Raw genomic sequence first — 26950 nt, 5'->3', positions numbered from 1 at the left:
ACTGAAAATTCCCATTCTCCACAGAGGGACATGCCTAAGAATGAAAAGAGGAAAAGAGAAACAAAACATGCTAGGATTAGGTGGTATATATATTGATGATATTTTTGTTCTATGGAGGGGTGATGCAAAACTGTTCCAGGCATTCCATGCTTTTCTTAACTCCTGTTCTGATCATTTGAGATTTACTATGCAATCTGATACGTCAAATCAGCTTTCTTGATCTTCTGATCTTGTGTGAAGATAATGTTCTATACACTGATCTTTACAGGAAGCCTACTGATCGTAACAGTTTGTTGAGAGCTGATAGTTGTCACCCACTTCCCTTGAAAAATAGTTTGCCCTACAGCCAATTCTGTCGAATCAAAAGAATTTGCAAAAAACAATCAGATTTCGACAGAAATATGGCTGAGACAAAAAGATCAGAGGCTACAAAAATGATCAGATTAATATTGCCATTGAGAAAATTCAAAACAAAACATGACCTTTTTCAAGGTCAGTCTCGCAAAAAGACGCATTCTTGTGTTCTAACTACCCGCTATTCAAAGCGTTCTGAACAAATTAAGGGAATCGTTCACAAACATTGGCACATTCTAAAATCCGATGATGGTCTCGGTAATGTGTTTTCGGACCTTCCCTTGGTCGTATTCTCGCGGGGCAGAAATCTCAGAGACCAATTGGTACACTCTGATTTACCACCCCAAGATATTCCTGAACAACGTCTATTTGCACCCCTACTGGATGGAAACTACAATGGCTGTGCTCAATGCAATGGCACTTATAAATGTAGATCCTTCAAAACACCCACAAACAGGGAAATCGATCCCAATCAAAGGTGTTATTACGTGCTCCACTAAGGCAGTTATTTATCTTAGAACTTGTCCTTGTGGTAAAAATTATGTGGGTAAAACAAAGCGCCAATTAAAAGTACGCATCTCAGAGCATCGTAGCACCATTAGGTGTAATAACGTTACTTACCCAGTTGCGGCCACCTTCTTGGAGGCAGGCCACTCGATTTCGTCTCTGCTTTATATGGGCATTGAACATGTCACCCTCCCTAGGAGAGGGGGTGACCTTGATCATTTCTTGTTAAAACGAGAGGCTGCCTGGATCTTTAACTTAAAGACCCTTGTTCCCTTCGGTCTCAACGTAGACGTTGATCTGAAGCCATTCTTGTGATTATTGGGACTTTACCATTGCAATTTTTTTTAAGCTTGTGTAGTCGAAAATGAATTTATGATCGTATGCTATCCATTTGTTGTTTGTATGCTGTTCTTTGTATGCCATTTTAATAGTTGATAATTAACCAATGATTAGGCCACTCTTGGCCATGATTACAGACACTTTTGACACTACATAAACGAGTCATCCCGCAGTGTTTGTGATTATACCCTGATGAAGACAGCTTGGCTGTCGAAATGTTGCTATACTGTTAAGAGTGTGCGGCTCTCTTTTATTTTCAAGGGTTGGGTGGTATACCATATTTACCGTATCCCGGGAATTTAGAAAAATCCTCTATGGATTTTCCAATACATTTAAAAAGATATACATAAATCTGAATATTTGGCCATTTTAAATAAAATACCTGCAGTCAACCTGTGCACTAGGAAATAGACAAAGCAGATCATGTTCATCAGTTCCCCTGTTAGATCATTTTTCATTATGAAGCTTACCGGTACTAGTTTCCCAAAACAGCTGTTTAAGCCAATCAAGTGTGTTTGTTTACAAAGATGCACAATAGCAAAAACGGGAGCTTCTTGAGGTGAGTCACTCCTGCGGCGCAACTTAAGTGAGTTGAACAAGTTACACTTGTATGAAGAAATTCAAAACGGATATATTTTATAACTATTAAGTGAACTATCTAAGATGTGCCAAATTAACTCATTCCAGCTGGGTTTTGCTAAAATGGCCAACGTTAGCTTGCAAGATCAAACTTCCTAGATGAAGATCCCTGCGGTCTAATATTTGTTTTGTGTGTGCTGCAAACTGTGTTTAGAGATACTTGCATTACTTTATGAGATGTCTTAGTAGAAAATGTTTGCATGCGCTCGTTAAAGTTTACCTAGCATCCCCTATGGGGATTCCTTAGTACATGTTAGCATTCTGGTAAATAATTTTTTTTGGGGGGGCTTTTGTTTTTTACATTTGAAAAAAAAAACAGCACCCCTTGTGTGCACTACCAGTAATAATGTATATCCTGGGATGGCACAGGCACAGTAAGAAGGTAGGAAACTGGATAGAGCCCAACTCTACACACACACAGAGTTTACAGTTACTCCTCCCTATACAGCCAAGCCAACAGACATAATAACCCATAAACCCTGTCTTCCGCACACACTGTCTACGTCCAGAGGACACACTCATTAACCCACACACACACACACTCACCCGCGTGGTGCCTTCATAGTGTTGAGCGGAACCCAATCTTTAAATCTATAACTCTGAGAACGGCAGCGCTGGGAAGAGGCTCAGCCTTTGTTCATTTTCCTTTTCCCCTCGTCACACACACTGCGACCACGAATGGTAGTAATAACACCATCACAATTTAACACCCTCAGTCTCCCTAGCTTAGCCGCTAGGCTGGTATGCGGTCATAAACACTGCTGCCCTCTCGGTTGGGCTCAAATCTGCCCCCCTGCTCTGCTAGTATGCCGTGGCCCCACGCCAACCTCACAATCTTTTTATCAAAACGAGGCCACGACTGGAAAACCTGGTTATCGCCACTTAGCTGGGCTCCCAAACACACTGGTTCCACATGGCCCTTTGACATACACATCCCAGAAGCAAACACACACACAAACTCTGGGGTAAAATTAAACCCAAAGTTCAGACCAGGGCCTAAAATTAACTTTTTGGTCCAGCAGCCACCGTGGCAGGTCTAATTTACTTGAAACTAAAGTCTACTGAAGTGAGACTCTGTCCTTGTTTTTCTTGGCTATTTACCTTGTTTTGTTCACAAGCTAGGTTGTTTTTCAATGTTTGAGTTGAGTTTCAACTGTTAGAGAAGAGAAGGCAAATGGCGCCGGAAGAAAATGGCAGCAGTTTAACGGGCGCCTAACCAATTGTGCTATTATGTGTTTTTTTTCTCGTGTTATTTGCAACTTATTTTGTACATAAGGTTTCTGCCACTGTATCTTACGGCAAAAAAAGAGCTTCTGAATATCAGGACAGCGATCACTCACCTCGGATTAGACAGATTTTTTCTTCAACAAGCAGGACGCACAGGATGAACTTCAGGCACCCGACAAGGCCAACATCCCCATCATTGGCTTACTGCATTCGCGTAACAGGCAGTCTCCTTGTGGAGTGCAACGAGAGAAAGGCAGGTCGTTATTGCGTTGGACTAGTTAACTGGTTGCAAGATCGGTTCCCCCGAGCTGACAAGGTCGAAATCTGTCGCTCATCCCCTGAACAAGGCAGTTAACCCATTGAAAATAAGAATGTGTTATTAACTGACTTGCCTATTTAAATAAAATTCAAATTAAAACGGCAAAACAGCCCCCCCAAAAAAACGATTTCCGATTGTTATGAAAACTTGAAAATCGTCCCTTATTAAATCGGCCATTCCGATTAATCGGTCGACCTCTAGTCCAAACACACGAAGACAGTCGTGAAGAGGGAACGACAAAGCCTATTCCCCCTCAGTAAACTAAAAAGATTTGGCATGAGTCCTCAGATCCTCAAAAGGTTCTACAGCTGCAACATCGAGAGCATCATCTCAGCCTATGGCAGAGAGTCTGAGCACTGATGGAGGGATTGTGTGTTCCTGGTGTAACTCGGGCAGTTGTTGTTGCCATCCTGTACCTGTCTCTCAGGTGTGATGTTCGGATGTACCGATCCTGTGCAGGTGTTGTTACAAGTGGTCTGCCACTGCGAGGACGATCAGCTGTCCGTCCCCTCTCCCTGCAGCGCTGTCTTAGGCGTCTCACAGTACGGACATTGCAATTTATTGCTCTGGCCACATCTGCAGTCCCCCTTGCAGCATGCCTAAGGCACGTTCACGCAGATGAGCAGGGACCCTGGGCATCTTTCTTTTGGTGTTTTTCAGAGTCAGTAGAAAGGCCCCTTTAGTGTCCTAAGTTTCCATAACTATGACCTTTAATTGCCTAATCTTTTAGTGTCTTAACGACCGTTTCACAGGTGCATGTTCATGAATTATTTATGGTTCATTGAACAAGCATGGGAAACAAAACAAAAATTAAGATCTGTGAAGTTATTTGGATTTTCTCTAATTTTCTTTGAAAGACAGGGTCCTGAAAAAGGGACGTTTATTTTTTTGCTGAGTTCATATATTTAGCCCCGATGGATAACAATTAGCTCCACTATCGCCTTGTTTGGCCTGGGCTTGGCTTGGCTCACCCTTAGACTAGTTCTGCTGTGGCTCTAGCTGGATCCGGCAGTGGAACTCTCTCCCTCTGAACAACGTTGAGATACACACACAGACACACACGAGCCTGCGCAAGCTTGCTGAGACAAAGGCTGTTTCTGTCCGGACTGGCAGAGCCACGCGTCGTTATGCAACACCCACTGTGTAAACGTTGTTGGGTGGGTGCCAATGCCATGGCAGGCAAGCAGCACTCAGATATGATCACTCATTTCTTTATGAAGGGACTGTTATAACTTATGACTGAGGTAGACTAGAAGGTGTGTGTGGAGGAGCAGTTTGTTTTTACGACTGGTGCCCCGGGTAGCATACTGTGATTTTTTTCAGAGTTTTATGGATTGACCATTAGGCGATTTGCGGTCATTAAAGCTTAGCCGATCTGGTTTTTTTTTTACACTGATTAACAGGCTAGCTACAAGAGGACTTGGATACAAAAGACCATTTCAGTCCCTGACCAACTGTCCTCGGCCCCTGACTATCATCTCAAAATGGTGGACTTCTTACCACTACATTCCCCAAAATCTAGCCTATTACAGTTAGGCATGATTTATGATTGATGTTAAGTTGATTAAAAAGCTACGTTTTCACCACGTGTGGTGACACACAGAGGACATACAGGACACGGCTTTGATTCAATTGATGTAAGATCTGGCCATTCAGGTCTTGGCCTACAGTGGCAAGAAAAAGTATGTGAACCCTTTGGAATTAACTGGATTTCTGCATAAATTGACAATAGACAAACTGTGCTTAAACTAATAACACAAATTATTGTATTTTTCTTGTCTATATTGAATACATAATTTAAACATTCACAGTGTAGGTTGGAAAAAGTATGTGAACCCCTAGGCTAATGACTTCTCCAAAAGCTAATTGGAGTCAGGAGTCAGCTAACCTGGAGTCCAATCAATGAGAAGAGATTTGGCAATGTTGTTTAGAGCTGCCTTGCCCTATAAAAAAAAACTCACAAAATATGAGAAGCATCGCCTGATGTGAGCCATGCCTCGAACAAAACAGATCTCAGAAGACGTAAGATTAAGAATTGTTGACTTGCATAAAGCTGGAAAGGGTAAAAAAAAGTATCTCTAAAAACCTTGAAGTTCATCAGTCCACAGTAAGACAAATTGTCTATAAATGGAGAAAGTTCAGCACTGTTGCTACTCTCCCTATGAGTGGCCGTCCTGCAAAGATGAAGATGCAAAGATGCAAGAGCAGAAAGCTCAATGAGGTTAAGAAGAATCCTGGAGTGTCAGCTAAAGACTTACAGAAATCTGAGGAACATGCTAACATCTCTGTTGACGAGTCTACATACGTAAAACACTAAACAAGAATGGTGTTCATAGGAGGACACCACGGAAGTCACTGCTGTCCAAAAAAAACATTGCTGCACGTCTGAAGTTTGCAAAAGTGCACCTGGATATTCCACAGCGCTACTGGCAAAATATTCTCTGGACAGATGTATGGAATTGTTTGGAAGGAACACACAACACTTGGTGTGGAGAAAAAAAAGGCACAGCACACCAACATCAAAACCTCATCCCAACTGTAAAGTATGGTGGAGGGGCATCATGGTTTGGGGCTGCTTTGCTGCCTCAGGGCCTGGACAGCTTGCTATCATTGATGGAAAAATTCATTCCCAAGTTTATCAAGACATTTTTCAGGAGAATGTTAGGCTATCTGACCGCCAAAAGAAGTTGGGTGATGCAACAGCACAACGACCCAAAACACGGAAGTAAAATCAACAACAGTGTTCTGACCTCAACTTGATTGCGATGCTGTGGCATGACTTCAAGAGAGCAGTTCACACCAGACATCCCAAGAATATTGCTGAACTGAAACAGTTTTGTAAAGAGGAATGGTCCAAAATTCGGATCAAATTTTATGACCAATTGATGCAGAAATCCAGGTATTTCTAAAGGGTTCGCATACTCTTTCTTGCTACTGTAAATGTCAATGTAGCAGCTAAGTAGCCTAGTGGCTGTTCAAGTAGGGTGGGACGGGGTAAGGAGGGGGTTGGGGAACAGGGCAGGGAAGAGCGGATTTTAAAGGTCTCTCTTGGAGATCTCGTCCAGAGTGATTTATAGAATCCCTCCCAGAACCCCTTCCTCCCCTCGTTGTGTCGCAGGCGGCTGTCGACCATCGGCCCCCTGCTAATGGACAGTATCAGGATTCGCTTAGCTAGATGGACCCGGGTACACCCCGTCGTCCCGGGTAACCCTACCCCGCCGCGGTAAATAACCGACGTCGTCCACAAAGGCGCGTTTCAGGTGTCACTCAGGGCTGTATGTTGTCCTGGTATTGAATGGAGCAAAGAAATGAGAAGAAAAATACTCAAACACACTATTGGCAGTCCTAATTCATCCCTTTTAAATTCTGTCACCGACTACCCTCTAAAAAGACTTTTTCTTCTTTCATCACTGGGATCTCTCCGTCTCTAAGCACATCCTTACAGGAGGTCGAAGAAGCCCAGGAAGTGGATGGAGATACTGGTCCAGAGCCTGTGCCTCTCAGCACTGACAGCGACGGTCATTCACTGAAGGAGCAAACAGACAGAGAGACATCTACTCTCAAATGGGCACTGACAGCTAGGGAGACTACGGCCTACAGCCAGTTACTCTGTGGGCCTGGAACACACAAATGCCTACAAATAAACGCACACTCACTCCAGGGATCACCGGACCTCACAACGTGGACCTTTATTCACATTTCCCTTGTTTGTACTGAATCAGGCCACGTTGAGGGGAAAAATCCAAAGTACACTTAATTTGCCTCACACAGTGCCAGAACAAAGCCAATTGAACTGACAGTCAGAGACAGAGGACTATTGACTGTATAAATGACAGAATCTACCGCTGACACACCACTGCCCTCAAAAGGAAAGCACCTAAATGTCAGATCATCACAGAAAAGTACCTAAAATATCCTACAAAAAGGACCTGAAAATTCCCTAGCTCCTACTTCTTCTCCTTTACTCAACACTCCATCCACCTCAGACTGGTTCCAATCCAAAATCTATTAGGGCGTCTAAAAACACCTCCCATCTAGCCTATCCTCCCTTCAAACTGGAAGGCCCTCTCAGCCAGGACAATACACAACAAACCCACAGCTCATAGTCGACTGGAGACAGGCTTGAGGAGAGGGAAATGGGATTGTGCTTACAGACTAGCCTATATCTGCTCAATAAAGGCCGTATATTCTCGCTAACTATGCCAAGGCCAGTTCAGCCAAAAGCATTTTAATGGGAGGAACAAAGGCTTTGCCCTCTCATCGTTCTGAGGTAACGGGTCCATCCTTACAGTAGTAGTTCGCATTTCAACATGTCGGTCGTGCCTCTCTCAGAGGAGACTTATACAAGGCTCACAGAGGATGATAAAGCCTTAAAAATAGACCGAGAGAGAACACGACGCACTCTGCAATGTGAGAAGCGGAGAACTGATAGCCAACTCGTTTTGAGAGAGTGTGATTTAAGGTGAGACAACGACAAGGCAAAAAAGGCTTTTGGTTGTTGGCTCTTTGTTTCAAAGGCTAACCTTTGAGAAGCTATGTAGCCTAAGCGCTTTGTGAGGTTAGATAAGGTGAGGGCTCTCTCTATTTGGCAAGGCTCTTAACATTTGTAAAGAATAAATAATAGACAGATATTTTTTAGTCTTCAAGGCTTGCAGTGTCTTTCAGGTTTCATTCCATATTGAATTATTTATTTAGACTAAACTAATTTGCTGACATTTCCACGAAAACCAGCAGCCACATTTCGACGATAGGCCCTCTGATGTAGGTTGTAGTTAAGCAGAGACGTTTTTTGAAATGACACAACCAACACCCTCTTCCCACAAGCCCCAGAACAGCTCGAAGTTCTTCCACATGGCTTTTCTTACAGTAATTTACTCTTCTAGACCTTCTACTCCCCTGCTCCAGCTTATCCTGGGTGTCCTCAGGAGGTTACAGCAATGGAGATTCCTGCTGGACAGTGAAAGTGAAACCAGTTCTGGTTTGAAGATAAATTCTTTGCCCTCTGTGTAATCCCATCGTACATTGAATTCAATAAGCCCTCCAACGTGGCTTGAGCGAAGTCTTTGACCACGTTTCATACGGAAATTGGACATTTGGCAATTATAAGGTATGGGGTTACTGAACCGATTTGTTTCAACAAAATAGTCCAAACGAATGCTCAAACAATTTAAATGTATTTGGTTAAGCACCATAAAACCACAGTATGCGATTCAGAAGTGTTGTATAGGAAGACATGCCTTGTGTTTGCACACACACACACACACACTCTCTCTGGAGTGCCTCTCAGCCATTGCCCAGCAGCCACCAACCAGCTGCCAATCCACAGGACTGTTCACAAATCATCTTAAGGGGAAATAGATGGGCCAAAACACTTAAACAACACCTAGCCGAGCTAATGCCAAAACATACAGTAGCCAAAGCCTAGTTAATGCCAAACTGGCTTTCAATAAAAACTAGCCTGCTTTATTGATTACAATTTAGTCTAGTCAGACAACACTGAAAGATGTGACCAATCTCAAAGCCTTGACCTGAACAAAAGTTTGACTACACAAATACACATGCAAAAGAGGGTGCATTTCTTATGCCACAGACTCAACCATGAAGTCCCAGTCAGACATGTATTGGCTGCAGAGAAACAAGATCTTTAATAACATCAGCACTGAGGGAAGGACGTTTCTCTAGTTAAAGTGGTGTTTCTCAAACACATCCTTGGGTGCATTGACAGTTTCCCACATTTGATCTATTCCACCGCTTGCACACCTGGTTAAGGGCTTGATGATGATGGCTTGTTGACAAGCTGAATCAGGTGTGTTCGTACTGGAATATATTAAATATGTGGCTCGCCTGAGGTTCCCAGGACGAGGACTAGTATGAGAAACCGTTGACAAGAGTATGCCCAGGGATAAGGGATCTGATTACCTTGGCTGGGACTGGGTGACCTCAGGGTGAGTCCTCAGTAGTTTTCCCCTCGTTGCCGCCATGCGTTGGTCACATGGCGCTGCCCGCTGGTTCCTGGATTGCACCAGAGTAACCGCCCACACGGTAGGATGTTAGGTGCCAAGTGAGTAGTCCGGGGATTATTGAGCAAGTTCATTTCCTTATTTTTGGAGGGAAGTGGTGGTTTACTGGCAAGCTGTACCATTTAAACTGTTGGTTATCTAATTAATACGGCCATGAAGGCGCTATCTTCAGTGTGCACCCCCCCCCCTTTCATACCTCAATCTGTCTGAATACGCCACAACCCAAAATGCCCTTTGAAAGGCTCTAACAAAATGGCCCTACTGTTCTCCCTTGCATAACCTGTGGCTTTCTCAAATCACATTACAAGCCGGCATGGGGCCGTAATACCATATCCACTCTGAGCCATGCCGTTCCGGCAAACTAAGGAACCCCAGACCAGAGCACATTGCCTTACACTGGACCTAAAATTAGAGGTGCCTGGAAGTCCCTCCCACCAGATAGCCAGCCAAGTAGATAGTCAGAAAGTGAAAGAAGAACCCTCATTGCATCTTTCCAGTAATTTTCCATTGCATTGGGCAGGGCCTAATACTAAGCAACAGGAATGGTCCAAAGCAGGGTAAGTCAGTGGCTTATCTAGACACAGCATCCATTTACCAACCCCCCCCCCCCCCCCCAGAATGTCAAATCAAATTGTATTGGTCACATACACATGGTTACCAGATGTTAATGCGAGTGTAGCTAAATGCTTGTGCTTCTAGTTCCAACAGTGCAGTAATATCTAACAAGTAATCTAATAAATCCCAACAACTACCTAATACACAAAAATCTAAAAGGGGTGAATGAGAATATGTACATATAAGTGTATGGATGAGCAATGGCCGAGCGGCATAGGCAAGGTGCAGTAGATGGTATAAAATACAGTATATACATATATATGTGATATGAGTGTAATGTAAGATATGTAAACATTATTAAAGTGGCATTATTTAAAGTGACTAGTGATCCACTTATTAAAGTGACCAGTGATTGGGTCTCCATGTAGGCAGCATGCACCTCTCGCCTTCTTGATGATAGCGGTGTGAACAGGGAGTGGCTCGGGTGGTTGTTGTCCTTCATGATCTTTTTGGCCTTCCTGTGAGATCGGGTGCTCTAGGTGTCATGGAGGGCAGGTAGTTTGCCCCTGGTGATGTGTTGTGCAGACCTCACTACCCTCTGGAGAGCCTTGCGGTTAAGGGTGGAGCAGTTGCCGTACCAGGCTGTGATACAGCCCAACAGGCTGCTCTCGATTGTGTATCTGTAAAAGTTTGTCAGGGTTTTGGGTGACAAGCCACATTTCTTCAGCCTCCTGAGGTTGAGGAGATGCTGTTGCGCCACCTTCTCCGCACTTTGTGTGGGTGGACCATTTCAGTTTGTCTGTGATGTGTACGCCCAGGAACTTAAAACTTTCCACTGCTGTTCAGTCGATGTGGATAGGGGGGTGCGCCCTCTGCTGTGCGCCCTCCATGATCATCTCCAGGTCTCAGGTTGTTTTCCTGACACCACACTCCGGGGGCCCTCACCTCCTCCCAGTAGGCTGTCTCGTCGTTGTTGTTGATTGAACTTGATTGAGTTAGAGGCGTGCATGGCCACACAGTTGTGGGTGAACAGGGAGTACAGCAGAGGGCAGAGAACACACCCTTGACATTCAGACAAAAGACATTTAGCTGGGGGTTTTCCTGAAGATCTCTTAGTGTTTGGTCAATACTAGTTTTGCTAGAGGACGAATAATTCTCTGTCGCTAAAACATTATGCGGGATTGAAGGGAAACCGGCTGTCACTACTGCATGATTAGGAAACACAAGATCACAACATGTTTTCATTTGTATTCATATCCTATTGTAAATGGTCTTCATGGTAGTTTGATTACACTCATTGGAAGAGATTCATCAAACAATTAGACTTTCGGTGGGCCCAACCGACAAAACATGGTAGGTTGATACATTATGAAGGAACATCAGCAAGCAAAAAGTCACTACAGTAGTTCACTAATTATCATAGACAGTAGTGTAACACGTTCACACTAAAATCGGGCTTTCACCCTCTTATGAGAAATCAAGGAGCCAAAATACCTTTTTGTAGAACTGCTTTTTTTAACTAACTCCAGTTGTATAGTTTTGGTTCAGAACACATGCTTTTGTAAGACACCCCCCCCACCCCTCTCTTTTGTATTAAAATAGCTGACCGTTTGCAGTGTTTCGCAACACCACCAGCCAATTTACAGAGGGCTTGTGACGAGCCCCCAGCACCCGAAACAAAGTCCACTATCTGATTCTGACGTGGAAATTTCCACTGGCAGCTACAGCCAGCCATGATTTGCACATTTTAAACTTAACATGCCAAAGGGCAACACCAAACCAGAGGCCTCGGGCAGAAGGCAGAGCTCCATAAGCGGCAGCAGGCAGGCAGGCATGGGGCTGTTCAAAAAGCTGCGCCACCCATCACGACTCACCACTACTATACACACACAAATCAGTCAGTCATTGTTTAATTGAGCTTGAAGCCCACATTCCTGACATGGTGGTAGTAGCATTATCAGGGCTTTAGAAGTAATTGGAATCATCACAGCTTAGGCTAAAAGTATATAGCATTGTTCCTAATCATTGTGACAACAGTGGTGAGCTAATATGCAAACCGACCCAGTCAAGTCAGCCCTAATGCAGAAGACTCAAAGCTTACCACGGGATACATCCTATACTTCTGTCATTTAGTCTCTTCCTAAAAGGGGAAACCTTCGGAAAAACTCCACTTTGTTCTCTATTGGCCAGCGGGACAATATGGGTGATTGGTTTTGTTCACCGAGGGGGAGCGACACTGCTATAGCGTTAAATAGGTGTCATAGCGATTCGGGGAGAAAACATAACAGTGCTGTTCCCTCAGGCGCTGAAATATGTATTGCGGAAAAAAGAATGCTTGTTTTTCTGCACAGTTGATGCCAAGTTCTGCAATAAACTAGGTCAGACTAACTTTAGTTCCAGAGACGGAGATGTGGTGGCGAAGGGTAGAGAATGCATTTCAATAAGAGCGAACAAGGTCAACCTCAGGGATGTTTCTGCCATTGAAATCTTTAGCGTTTTTTCGGGCCGCTGTATTAATAATAATAATAAATCACGGTGTAAACTTAAATGACTAAAACCAGATAAAGTATGTAGAAACAATGACATAATATATATATATATTTTTTTTAATAATATAATCTTTGAGAACTAAAAATCACCAAAATAAAAACTAGACAGTCAGGGAGAATTGAAAATGACAAAAACAATTAATTTAGCAGTATTGGTTTTGTTATTATGTTTGAGCAAGATAGCACACCATTAGCCAAGGCCAAATGCATAGAATTGCAGGAAACTTGCTTTAAAAACAGCAACATTTTCTGTCAATTCAAAATGTGCAGAATTCCGGAAAATTTGCTTTAAAACTGCAAAAAGTTCAGCTCCATGGAGAAAGTATTAGAATTACAGGAAATGGGTGTGAGAAAAATGTCTCTACACCGTCAAGATGGTGGCCTCGTAAATTCAGCTGTGCCGACTGTGCCCATTGCCACGCCCGCTTTCCAAGATGATTGACAAGGAAAGTATCGTCAACTCATCGGGTATCTCACTGCTTCCTCATATACCATGGCTTGAAATATACAGACAGACAGATTAAAAGTAGGCCCAAATGTACATACTTCTGACTGCCAACTTTCGAACTATAACGACATGGCATGCTTTTGTGCTGTAGAATTTGGATTAAGCCTTTTCGCCAACTCATTTTGTTAGTTATGTTCCAACTTTCCCTCCATCTTGTGCCAATATCAGTTATTTTAAATCTTGTTCCAATAGTTCATATTTTTCAAAAGAGATTGTCAGTTCGATAGGCTCTCTGCAAGGTTTTATATATCTTACCTATCATATGAATATAATTTTCTGACTCAGATTATAAGGGCACAAGGCGAGACCCAAATGCAGACACAGGAGGCAGATGGTTGAGCTCCGATAATGTATTACACCAAACGGGGTAGGCAAAAGGCAGGTCGGGGAAAGGCGAGAGTTCATAAACCAGGTCAGAGTCCAAACAGTACCAGGGGGTAGGCAGGCTCGAGGTCAGAACAGGCAGAGTGGTCAGGACAGGCAAGGGTCAAAACCAGGAGGGCTAGGAAAAAACAGACTGAGAAAAATAGGAGCTAGGAGAAACACTGGTTGACTTGGCAAAACAAGACAAACTGGCAGAGAGAGACAGGAAACACAGGGATAAATACACCGGGGACTAATGGGGAAAACAGGAGACACCTGGAGGTGGGTGGAGACAATCACAAAGACAGGTGAAACAGATCAGGGCGTGACACAAAAGTTTCCCTCAAGATTGCGCTGATGTCCAAAAAATTTCAAATCTACATTTCTTGATATTAAACACTCAAGTTGCATGTTTTTGAAAATATCAACATTGGTCAGTCCAAAATTGCTTTTAATTCTGTCATGTAAATAACTTTATTTCCCATTACCAAGTCCTTTATGGTTTCTATGCCTTTAGTTTTCCATGTGGACCAATTTATCTGTGAATTCTGAAAAGCTATCTAAGGATTGTGTTTTTAATTGCACTGTATCCAAAGCCAGCATTCACAATAACATAGGCCTATGTCTAAGATTATGCTACTCTTCTATAGCCCATCTTTAATAGACGGCACTGAACCAATGGAACACAGACGTTTTGTCATTGACTCATTTGTCATCAGTTGTCAGGATACTGAGGGCAGATGCCTCGATTCCCAGAATTAAAATATATATTCCAAGTAGGTCACATAAACAGACCAATGACTGCTTAGAGATAGCAAAGGTCAGTCGGTTTGGGGAAAACATTGCTAGAGTGACTTTTAGAAGAAACCTTACAACAACAGAACAGAGGCTGTTGAAACCATAGACCACTATACTGTGTTCTTCAGGAGCCTTCTTGAGCGTGAGGAGTGCCGATCTAGGATCAGGACCCTTTAGGGCTGGGAAGTGCCAGGGACCTAAAGATTCAATATTATAATTTTTTTTATTTATTATTATTTATTTTTTTTCACCTTTATTTAACCAGGTAGGCTAGTTGAGAACAAGTTCTCATTTGCAACTGCGACCTGGCCAAGATAAAGCATAGCAGTGTGAGCATACAACGAAGAGTTACACATGGAGTAAACAATTAACAAGTCGATAACACAGTAGAAAACAAAGGGGGGGTCTATATACAATGTGTGCAAAAGGCATGAGGAGGTAGGCAAATAATTACAATTTTGCAGATTAACACTGGAGTGATAAAAGATCAGATGGTCATGTACAGGTAGAGATATTGGTGTGCAGAAGAGCAGAAAAGTAAATAAATAAAAACAGTATGGGGATGAGGTAGGTGAAAAGGGTGGGCTATTTACCAATAGACTATGTACAGCTGCAGCGATCGGTTAGCTGCTCAGATAGCTGATGTTTGAAGTTGGTGAGGGAGATAAAAGTCTCCAACTTCAGCGATTTTTGCAATTCGTTCCAGTCACAGGCAGCAGAGTACTGGAACGAAAGGCGGCCAAATGAGGTGTTGGCTTTAGGGATGATCAGTGAGATACACCTGCTGGAGCGCGTGCTACGGATGGGTGTTGCCATCGTGACCAGTGAGCTGAGATAAGGCGGAGCTTTACCTAGCATAGACTTGTAGATGACCTGGAGCCAGTGGGTCTGGCGACGAATATGTAGCGAGGGCCAGCCGACTAGAGCATACAAGTCGCAGTGGTGGGTGGTATAAGGTGCTTTAGTGACAAAACGGATGGCACTGTGATAGACTGCATCCAGTTTGCTGAGTAGAGTGTTGGAAGCCATTTTGTAGATGACATCGCCGAAGTCGAGGATCGGTAGGATAGTCAGTTTTACTAGGGTAAGCTTGGCGGCTTGAGTGAAGGAGGCTTTGTTGCGGAATAGAAAGCCGACTCTTGATTTGATTTTCGATTGGAAATGTTTGATATGAGTCTGGAAGGAGAGTTTGCAGTCTAGCCAGACACCTAGGTACTTATAGACGTCCACATATTCTAGGTCGGAACCATCCAGGGTGGTGATGCTAGTCGGGCATGCAGGTGCAGGCAGCGACCGGTTGAAAAGCATGCATTTGGTTTTACTAGCGTTTAAGAGCAGTTGGAGGCCACGGAAGGAGTGTTGTATGGCATTGAAGCTTGTTTGGAGGTTAGATAGCACAGTGTCCAAAGACGGGCCGAAGGTATATAGAATGGTGTCGTCTGCGTAGAGGTGGATCAGGGAATCGCCCGCAGCAAGAGCAACATCATTGATATACACAGAGAAAAGAGTCGGCCCGAGAATTGAACCCTGTGGCACCCCCATAGAGACTGCCATTATCGTGATACTTTGGTGCTAATGCGATATGTATTGCGATTCAATACTGTGTTCTTATTGCGATTCGAAGTTCCAATCTTTTTGCTCACCATGTGTCTGCTGCAGAGGGACAAGAGAGAGCCATGAGAAAACAAGCTTTGATTAGTCATGGAAATAAGTGCTGAAAACAAATTGGCTACCTTTAAAAAAAAAAAGTTGAGATAAAGTTAGAGGGGAAAAAAATACTGCGTTCTGGTGCAGGTACAGCCAACTACCGCAAGCATGTTGCACTATTGGCAAAATGATACATCAAAAATAATATCCCAATATGAAACTATCACTAGGGCCAAGGACCAGGTCATATTCATTAGAATGGAAGGAAAAACTGATCCTAGATCAGCACTCCTACTCTGAGATGCTTTATGAATACGGGACCAGAACTGCATGGCAGACAGTCTAAGTTCCCTGCGTGTGAGCCGGGCAGCAGGATCAATCTTCTAACCCCTGACCCAGGGCAACGGTGTTGCTCCTGCGGCTAATTAATCCCCTTTACCCTGAGGGCTGATCTGGGTCTGTGCTGTGGGATCGGCCTCACTGACACCGACTTGGATTCAATGGCTTTAGAGGCAGATGGGCAAGAGACTGAGGCCCGTCTTGAGGCGGGACACTGGCTGCATGTCTTGATGTGGGACACTGACCTGGCTGCATGACCAACATTGGTCATGACTTTATTAGATTGTGTTCCACGAGACGCAAAAAAAAGGCATAGAACCCACCTTCATGACTGACATTGGTCGTAGCATTATGCCAATTATTAGCCACAACAGGCTTTCATATCTGTAGTTTTGTGAGAAACTGATAATGACGAGAGCCATAGGGCCCATATTTGTCTACTTCAAAAATGAAAATGTGTTTTTCATACCTTTCTGCATTTATTTCTCTCACACTCCCTGTGGCCAGCAGCCAAACACTTCTCTCCACCTCTCCCTCTCCCTTTTTCTCGCTTTTCTTTGGTGGGCTCAGACAGTAACACAAGCTGGTACAAACAAGCTGGGAACTGACACACTCAGCTGTCGCATGTAGCCCTCCCCTCTTCCCCCCCTCACATCCAGCACTAGGCCTACATTTCAAGGAAGAAATTACTCTCTTCTTACCCATCTCTCTCTGTGTCATCTCATGAACATGGGCCATTTTTAAACAGCCCTACTTTTTGGTGGAGGCCCCTGGTTTCGCACTTTACCCACATTCACATGGTTTACACGTCCTGTCTGCACACACACACACACACACAAATAATTGACTGACTATTGGGTGACTCGTTCAAAGCCAGGGGATCAAACTCTCCTGTCTTTCTAAATGGAGTTTAAACGGTCACCCAGGCCTTTTGTCTATTGTTGAACATGTTCTAACTTTTAGCCTGAACTTGGGCTACTTTTCATCCCAATTTGCCTACTATGCTAGCTCTTAGGCTATCGTTTGGGGATATAAATTGAACAAATCATGTGGGTCAGATTCAGTAAACACAACATGTAGATGTTTTGCTAATGGTCTACTTGCATTTCATTTCAATGAGATGATAGAAAGAAGAGCCCTGCCCAGTGTCGCTAAATAAATCCTGTGGTCATGTGACGAGTGAATGGGCAGACCAGGGCCTGACAACAACTTGGCAATGCTTGGTAAAGCCAAAGACAAATCCAACACAACACAACGACTCAATATCAATTGCTTTTGTTGGCTGAACTTCTGCATATAGTATAGCATTAATGTGATCGGAAGAGTCAAGCGCCTACTATACAAATACAAAGAGCGAGACAAGAATGGATATAAACATGGCCTCAATATCAACAACTTTTTTTTTCACCTTTATTTAACCAGGTAGGCAAGTTGAGAACAAGTTCTCATTTACAATTGCGACCTGGCCAAGATAAAGCAAAGCAGTTCGGACACATACAACGACACAGAGTTACACATGGAGTAAAACAAACATACAGTCAATAATACAGTATAAACAAGTCTATATACGATGAGAGCAAATGAGGTGAGATAAGGGAGGTAAAGGCAAAAAAAAGGCCATGGTGGCAAAGTAAATACAATATAGCAAGTAAAACACTGGAATGGTAGATTTGCAATGGAAGAATGTGCGAAGTAGAAATAAATATAATGGGGTGCAAAGGAGCTAAATAAATTAATTAATTAATTAAATACAGTAGGGAAAGAGGTAGTTGTTTGGGCTAAATTATAGGTGGGCTATGTACAGGTGCAGTAATATGTGAGCTGCTCTGACAGTTGGTGCTTAAAGCTAGTGAGGGAGATAAGTGTTTCCAGTTTCAGAGATTTTTGTAGTTCGTTCCAGTCATTGGCAGCAGAGAACTGGAAGGAGAGGCGGCCAAAGAAAGAATTGGTTTTGGGGGTGACTAGAGAGATATACCTGCTGGAGCGTGTGCTACAGGTGGGAGATGGTATGGTGACCAGCGAGCCGAGATAAGGGGGGACTTTACCTAGCAGGGTCTTGTAGATGACATGGAGCCAGTGGGTTCGGCGACGAGTATGAAGCGAGGGCCAGCCAACAAGAGCATACAGGTCGCAATGGTGGGTAGCATATGGGGCTTTGGTGACAAAACGGATTGCACTGTGATAGACTGCATCCAATTTGTTGAGTAGGGTATTGGAGGCTATTTTGTAAATGACATCGCCGAAGTCAAGGATTGGTAGGATGGTCAGTTTTACAAGGGTATGTTTGGCAGCATGAGTGAAGGATGCTTTGTTGCGAAAAAGCAAGCCAATTCTAGATTTAACTTTGGATTGGAGATGTTTGAAATGGGTCTGGAAGGAGTGTTTACAGTCTAACCAGACACCTAAGTATTTGTAGTTGTCCACATATTCTAAGTCAGAGCCGTCCAGAGTAGTGATGTTGGACAGGCGGGCAGGTGCAGGTAGCAATCGGTTGAAGAGCATGCATTTAGTTTTACTTGTATTTAAGAGCAATTGGAGGCCACGGAAGGAGAGTTGTATGGCATTGAAGCTTGCCTGGAGGGTTGTTAACACAGTGTCCAAAGAAGGGCCAGAAGTATACAGAATGGTGTCGTCTGCGTAGAGGTGGATCAGAGACTCACCAGCAGCAAGAGCGACCTCATTGATGTATACAGAGAAGAGAGTCGGTCCAAGAATTGAACCCTGTGGCACCCCCATAGAGACTGACAGAGGTCTGGACAGCAGACCCTCTGAATTGATTACCCGGGGTGGACAAATGGGACTGAATAGGACATGACACATTAATCAAGGGCAAATGAAGCAAAGCCCTGACTCAGCAGCACTGTCAAAGGCCTGACCACCTTGCCCTTGAGCATCATCCAGATGTTGGCTTATATAGCAAGCCACTGCCTGGCACAAATTACAACGAAAACGAGCCCTAAGAAAGCTAAAGTGGAAATGTATTAAATATTCACATTTTCAAACCATCAGTTAGGCTTAATCAGGATTAGGCTACAAGTCAACACTGAGGAAATGAGTGTTATGATGCAGGCCTATAGCCTAGGCCCTAATTGTGTTTGTGCTTGCCCATCAAGCGCCCTCCTTGCTACAATTCCATCACATAAACGACATTCCAACATGTCAAATAAGTTTAGTTTAGTACTTCCTGAAATACATTTGACATTTTAGTAACTTAGGGTTAAGTGCCCTGGCTCAGGGGCACATCAGATTTTTCACCTAGTCGGCTTTCGGTTACTGGCCCAACGCTCTTAACCGCTAGGCTACCTGCCGCCCTGACAAGACAGACCTATGACAAGAGACTGTCTCAGAACAGAAGTCACATCCTGAGGCACCATGGCACAATACTATTGCAAGTTCATTGGTCAATACTACCCAGCGCTAAGCCAAGCCAGGGGATGTGCGTGTGTCCGACTGCTATAAAAGGCCTATGAGATGACTGCCTCACATCTGTGGCTGCTTAACCGTTAAGTAAGCTTGGTTGCATCAAAAAAGGGAATCGTAAATCTGTGTGATGACAGAGGTGCATCATGTGTACGATGACAGATAGGATGCTAAATGGTAACACTGTTACTAAGCCGGTGCCCAACTTCCTTGTTTACGACTGGAGAATGGAGTTACCCAACAAAAGTAAAGGATGTTGTGTCTGTTGTTTCTACACTCTTGAATTGGGTACAGTCAAGATTAGGGATGAGAATGAGTAGCGTCAAGCTTGATTTTTAACCAGAGATTTTATTTATTTATTATACTGTAAAACGATTAAGTGGAATGTGCTTCTTGGCTGCCCGAACAGGCAAGTGAAAAGACAATGTTAACTTCCGTTGACTCTAGTGTTCCATTTGCGGGGCACAACAAAAAAAATTAACCAAGACAGGCATCACACAGTTATTCTCCCTAAATTCCCTTTCCCCTTGTGTCTCATTCACTCAAATGCGTTCCGACTCCTTCCTCCACACGTGTGCTGAGTGCACACACACACAAGCTCCCATTAGGCTTACAGAAATGTCTATAAAAACGTATCTAACTGATGGGATACACAAGCTACATTCCTTGTCAAATCACGACAGTTCTATCACAGAATTCAAAATGGACTGGTTGATTGAAGAAGGAAAAAAAATGTGTTCCAACAACAAGCTGCAGTTTTAGAAAAATTGCGTCCGGTCTATTTTGCAAACTGCTAGTGACATTTTTAATTGGTTAACCTAGGCTATAACCCCCGTAAACATAGACAGGTTCCACACTGTAAATACACAAAAACATCAGTTTGATAAAGTCAAAGAGCGTATTGTCATCAGAATCCTTAGATATAGGCCTAATCAACAAAGAGACGTTGTGGCGGTAATTCATCTCCATGCAATAATGGTATTTTTATTGATTTTACGTTTATTTAACTAGGCAAGTCAGTTAAGAACAAATTCTTACTTTCAATGACGGCCTAGGAACAGTGACGGCCTAGGAACATAATAAAATGGAACATTTGCCGGTGCAAAGTGATGTGCATCTCGTGTCTGGAACAGTTATTCTCAGTGATAATTTGAAACGGGGCTTCATTTGGCGAGGAGAGAGAGAAGAAAAAAATAAGGTCAGGGTCACAAACCAAAATCGGTCTTATTTTCGACGTACAGACAGACGTTGAGTTTATTCTACCTGTTCTTTGGAATTTTCAAAATGGATGAACAATTCCACATTGAACACAGTATTGCGGGGCGGCAGGGTAGCCTAGTGGTTAGAGCGTTGGACTAGTAACCGAAAGGTTGCAAGTTCAAGCCCCCCAGCTGACAAGGTACAAATCTGTCGTTCTGTGACCCTGAATTTTTTTTCATTCTTTCTCTACTCGCCAAATGAAGCCCCGTTTCAAATTATTACTGAGAATAACTGTTCCAGACACGAGATGCACATCACTTCGCACCGGCAAATGTTCCATTTTATTATGTTATATTACATCATGGTTTGGGTGAGTCTTGACTGTGATAAGGGGCTCATTAAATATACAAAACAAGGCTATGCCATTGCACAGCCATAGGCTTCTATGCAAGCGCCACTGCTGAGGTTACTGCCTTTGAAGATTGTGTTCCACGATATAATATTACGGTTTCAAAAAAGGTATCTTTTATGGCACTTGCTTTTTATTAGCTGAATTATAGGCCAGTTTATTAGGCACGCCACCCCGTTCACGAAAATGGATCACCCCTACAGACATTGAGTCACGTGGGCGTGGCTTGCTATATAAAGCAGGCAGACAGGCATCCAGTTACTGTTCGACTGAACTTTAGAATGGGCTAAACGAGTGACCTAAGCGACTGAGCGTGGTATGATAGTCAGTGCCAGGCACACTGGATCCAGTCTGTCACAAACGGCCGCCCTCCTGGGCTTTTCACGCACGACAGTCTACTATTTACCGAGAATGCTGCGACAAACAAAAAACATTGAGTCGGCGGTAGTCCAGTGGGTGAAAACAACTCGTTGAGGAGAGACGTCGAAGGAGAATGGCAAGAATCGTGCAAGCAGACATGCAGGCCGCAAACAGGAAAATAAAGGCGTAGTACAACAGTGGTGTGCAGAGCGGCACCTCGGAATCCACAAGTCGTCGATCCTTGTCACGGATTGGCTATTGCAGCAGACGATCACGCCGGGTCCCACTCCTATCAGCTAAAAACAAGAAGAGGTGGCTCCAGCCGGCACGTGATCACTGGTCAATTGAAGAGTAGAAAGACATTGCCTGGAACATGACAGCGTTACCTTTGGTCATTAACATGGTCAATTCCGGAAACTATCATTTCGAAAACAAAACGTTTATTCTTTCAGTGAAATACGGAACCGTTCGGTATTTTATCTAACGAGTGGCATCCCTAAGTCTAAATATTCTTGTTACATTGCACAACCTTCAATGTTATGTCATAATTACGTAAAATTCTGGCATATTAGTTCGCAATGAGCCAGGCAGCCCAAACTGTTGCATATACCCTGACTCTGCGTGCAATGAACGCAAGAGAAATGACACAATTTCACCTGGTTAATATTGCCTGCTAAACTGAATTAGTAGTTATAACTAGTGATTATGATTGATTGTTTATAAGATAAGTTTAATGCTAGCTAGCAATTTACCTTGGCTTCTACTGCATTCGCGTAACAGGCAGGCTACTCGTGGAGTGCAATGGTTAGAGCGTTGGACGAGTTAACTGTATGGTTGCAAGATTGAATCCCCTGAGCTGACAAGGTGAAAATCTGTCATTCTGCCCCTGAACAAGGCAGTTAACCCACCGTTCCTAGGCCGTCATTGAAAATAAGAATGTGTTCTTAACTGACTTGCCTAGTTAAATAAAAGGTATAAAAAAATGTTATGAAAACTTGAAAATAGGCCCTAATTAAATCGGCCATTCCGATTAATCGGTCGACCTCTACTGAGTCTTGTCTGACTCAAAAACAAATATGGTGCAACACTAATAAATCTAATATTATTTCTCCCACGTTGAATACGGTCGCCGTCCTCGGTTCTGAAACATAATCTTCAGTGCACCGTGGAATTGACGCCTTTCCCTATGTTGCCATGTGCATAATGGCAAAGTTAACCAGCATATTGGGATTGAGAACAACGTGGCAGCAGCAGAGACAAGGATACAGCCCTTGCCTTAGCCTAATTGTCTAAGAAAATTGAGGGAAGAAACCCTAATTTAATTAGGTATATAAAATCATCCATATATATCTACAGAAATAAGACAGATCTTGCTTCTGTTTCTTGTTTGAGTGTTTGTTTAATAGCCTACTGATTCCGTGAGCACCAAGCCTCATGCAACAGCAAAATGTTGGGCAAAGCAATTTTGCTGTTTTTAATATTTGCTATGCTGTAATAAAGGCTTTACAATAATTTTTTTGTTAGAACAGACTGGTATTAGTTATAACTTAGTGTTTACACTGTTCCAAACAGGCAGAAAAATCATATTGTAATGTAACAGCACCTGTTTGTCACACATAATAAGCACACAGCTCTTGTTCCTATACCCCCATTTTTCTTGAGCTCCTTCTTATTGTTATTATTACAACTATTATCATCATCATCATCATCATAAGTCATGTTGTCATCATTAGTCATAATAAGTCATGTTGTCATCATTAGTCATAATAAGTCATGTTGTCATCATTAGTAGGCTTTGTATAGTAGGCTTGTATAACCACCATCGAGCTGTAGGCCTAAGAAGGCATCCTGTTTAGTCTTAATACCATAACTTACTTAGGCTTGTATTTCAATATATAGGCTACAGTATCATTCATTCATTCGTTCGTTCATGCAGTCACACAGAATACGAAACATTCATGATTTGAAATGCAATCAAGCATTTTCATTTTTCTAATGAAATAACAAAGGGTGCTTTGTTCTTAGTCTCCTGTAATAAAATGCTTTATATATTTTTTCCCTGTTAGAACAGACTCTCTGGTACACTAGAACAGACTCAAGTTTATTTTTCACGTCTTCAACATCCATTTTGCTGTCAACCTTATTTGTGTTCGAAGTTTGTTATAACCAATTTATTGATGTGATTATGACAGGCAATAGGTCAGGCCTATTGGTTACAAGCATGCGATGCTTACATGTTTCATGTAAAGAGAGGGTTGAGGGAATAGGGGAATAGGGGATGTTTTAAGTAAAGAAATTAGGGACTTCGTTAACAGAACTTCTCAATCAGAAACTAAACGGCTGACATGATGTTGCAGCTTCAACACAGACAGCGTAATAAACGCTTGCTGTGCTGCAGTAGGGAGGAGAGCGAGAAAACACACGCCTCTCACACAGGTACTCTGTCATTTTTGTTAACACAGTGTGACCGTTGGGCTCTTACTTGAGTCATTTGTGTCTTAACTATTTAAATCAAACGGTGTGCTTAAAGTATCAAACAAGCTCAGTGCATATGTAGTTGAATTCATTCAAACACAAAGGGTGTGTGTCTATAGGTTTAATATAGGTTTAAACATTTTGACCAATCGATAGGTGGAAAGAATAGGACGACTCCCGGTCGACTGTTGGGGACAGCCCAATCCTACCGTTTCTGTACAACACTGGGGTATGCGGTATTACCGGAAGTGCACACAAGTGGCACCATTCAAAAAACATATACACACACATATATATATATATATATATATATATATATATATATATATATATATATATATATATATATATATATATATATATATATATATATATATATATATATATATATATATATATATATAAAAACGGGCCTCCCGAGTGGCGCAGCTTTCTAAGGCACTGCATCGCCGTGCTTGAGGTGTCACTACAGACTCAGGTTCAATCTTAGGCTGTGTCGCAGCTAGCCGCGACGCCTCCATGTCATTGGCCTTTTGGCAAGAAAATGGTGCCATCTGGTTTGCTTAATATAAGGAATTTGAAATTGTTATCCTTTTACTTTTGATACTTAAGTATATTTAAAACCAAATACTTTTAGACTTACTCAAGTAGTATTTTACTGGGTGACTTTCACTTTTACTTACGAGTCATTTTCTATTAAGGCATCTTTACTTTTACTCAAGTATGACAATTGAGTACTTTTTCCACCACTGGACAGGAGTAAGGTATAATTATATATATATTATATATATATATATATATATATATATATAATTTTGGCAATTTAATTACATTTACTTTAGGGAAAACCTAGCTTTCCCTAGCCTTATGGACTTTGCCTTCTAATGTGGCATAAACACAACCAGTCATGACGTTTTCATCTGATTGTCAAACAATCAATCATTCGTTCACTCACAAAATCATTTCAGCATCCAAACCCCAACAGTTCACTGTGCACCCGCTATCTAATGCATGGAAAGAGACAAGTCCTAAAACACCTACGTGCAATGACATTCTGCGATTGTCATTAGGCCTACACTTGTAGCCTGAATTGATGTATCATCCGTCCACTGTTGTCCATGCGTGCCTCGGTCTCGGCCACTCATCTCCGCCTTGACAAAACTGTAAGTGTTCTCCTCAAACCACAACGCAATTTGGAGCGTATACTCCCCAGTTTCCAGTTCATTTGCACGTTTCATGAGGCTGACATGCAGTAATATTACATAGTGGTGTAACAGTTCTTTAGGCATGTTGTATTCATTTTCATAGGCTCACGTTTTACCGGTACGGCGTACCCCCACTATTTATATACCGGACCACCTTACTTGCACCCCTGCACCAAACAAGCGTGTCGTTTTGGGATTAGCTAGCGCAACATGAAGCCTGTCATCTACTGTACCACTCCATTGATTGACAGGTTTGGTAAATGGGGTACGCATTTGGGTGGCGTCACCTTCCTAATGGCTAATGCCTAAGTCCTTGGTCGTGTTCATTGAAGGAAACGGGAATGAAACAGGAGTTGTCCAATGAGTGACACAAATGAATTTTCCATTGCAAAATGTTTTCAAACCTTTGTCCATACTGTGCCCTAATGAACACAACACCTTAGATGTAATATGTGTAATAAGTGGAGGACTCCTTGAGAGAAAGTATGCAGTTGACCCTCCAGGGGTGGCCGTTCTTTCCATTGTTCCTTCGTCCCTCAGCAGCCAAGATGTAGAAAAGGCTAACGGACATCCTTGGACATTGTGCACAATAAAAAGTCCCTGATTACTTCTTAATAGCCTTTGCAATAAGGGGGAGGGGGGGGGGCACTGCTTTACAGTGAAACTGTGTGCCTAAGGACAAGGTATGGAAATTGCTGCGAGGGACTGAATCACAGAGAATACAGAGTTAAGATTTTACGTCTTCAGCTATTCAACTATCTGTGTGCACATGGCATGACATATGCTGAGCATCTTGAGTCAGAAGCCAGTGAGGTCTATAGCGGGTGTATAGCATCATATAGCCATAACAGTTTTATGTGGACCCCAGGAAGAGAGCAGATGCTGTATGTGCAGTAGCTAATGGCGAGCCTCGAACTTAACAGCAGTCTGTTCTGAGCAGGTAAGGGTTAATGCTTTCTTCCCATCCACTGATGACACCAACCCTGTAATGATACGCAATTATGTGCAACTACTTAGCCTACGTCAATAGGGAAGAAAATTATTTCGCCATTGGTTATAGTGCTGTCTGGTGGTACTAGTTTGTTTATATAACGTTAGCACTACTATGCACATGCATGGCCAAAGCACAAAGCCAGCCAACATCACTTCGAATAGGAGCAAGTCTAGAACATTCTATCGTGTGTGCAAACATAGTAACTTCACTTTCACGTTTTGCTGAACCAGGAGCCAATGCGTTTTAAAAGTGAAACTACATAGCAAATGCACAATTCGCAAATCAGTCTGATATGCAAACGATTGAACAAGCAGTTCATCCCGAGCAACTGATTTCCACAGCACGAGCTAGGCCTAACGAGTATTACACTTGCTTATCAACAGCGTCGATTGTATCGACTCATACAATATTGACAATCGTTTTACTATGTTATTATGAAAACATGATCCAATATTAGCCAACGAGAGGTAGGCTAAAGCCCAGCTGATGATAACGGGCCTAAATGCATTTTGCTTGTCCATCGTCAGCTGAAAAAGGTAGCGCGGAGGGGGGGGGCGTATTTGCAAAAATCGATGAAACAATGGTTTAGGTTGAATCCCTATAATTTATACATCAGACAAAACAAGTAAACTAGCTCGATTTTCACAACGATATCCCAACTGCAACCACGCCTATTATACATACAAACCTGTATACAGACACGTTTGATGCTGCAAAGCAACA

At 42.8% G+C, this 26950-nt stretch overlaps 1 protein-coding gene across 4 annotated transcripts in view; it reads right to left on the bottom strand.

The window, feature by feature from the left end:
• The window catches only part of LOC109901071 (RING finger protein 24), a 70451-nt gene that overhangs the window by 32534 nt on the left and 10967 nt on the right, over positions 1–26950 (bottom strand). Inside the window, exon 1 of one of the 4 annotated variants that reach the window (XM_020497087.2) lies at positions 3180–3303. The exons of 2 other annotated variants lie outside the window; for them this stretch is intronic. Coding sequence is in view for 1 of the 2 variants with exons in the window: in XM_020497083.2 (XP_020352672.1) it covers positions 2386–2402 (17 nt within the window). In the remaining variant the exon portion in view is untranslated. Of the gene's footprint in view, positions 1–2385; positions 2750–3179; positions 3304–26950 lie in introns of those variants that run through there. One more of the 4 variants, XM_020497083.2, reaches the window with a different exon arrangement.

This window comes from Oncorhynchus kisutch, linkage group LG12 (genome assembly GCF_002021735.2).
Source record: "Oncorhynchus kisutch isolate 150728-3 linkage group LG12, Okis_V2, whole genome shotgun sequence".
Taxonomy (NCBI): domain Eukaryota; kingdom Metazoa; phylum Chordata; class Actinopteri; order Salmoniformes; family Salmonidae; genus Oncorhynchus; species Oncorhynchus kisutch.
This window is presented reverse-complemented; position numbering and strand designations above follow the sequence as displayed.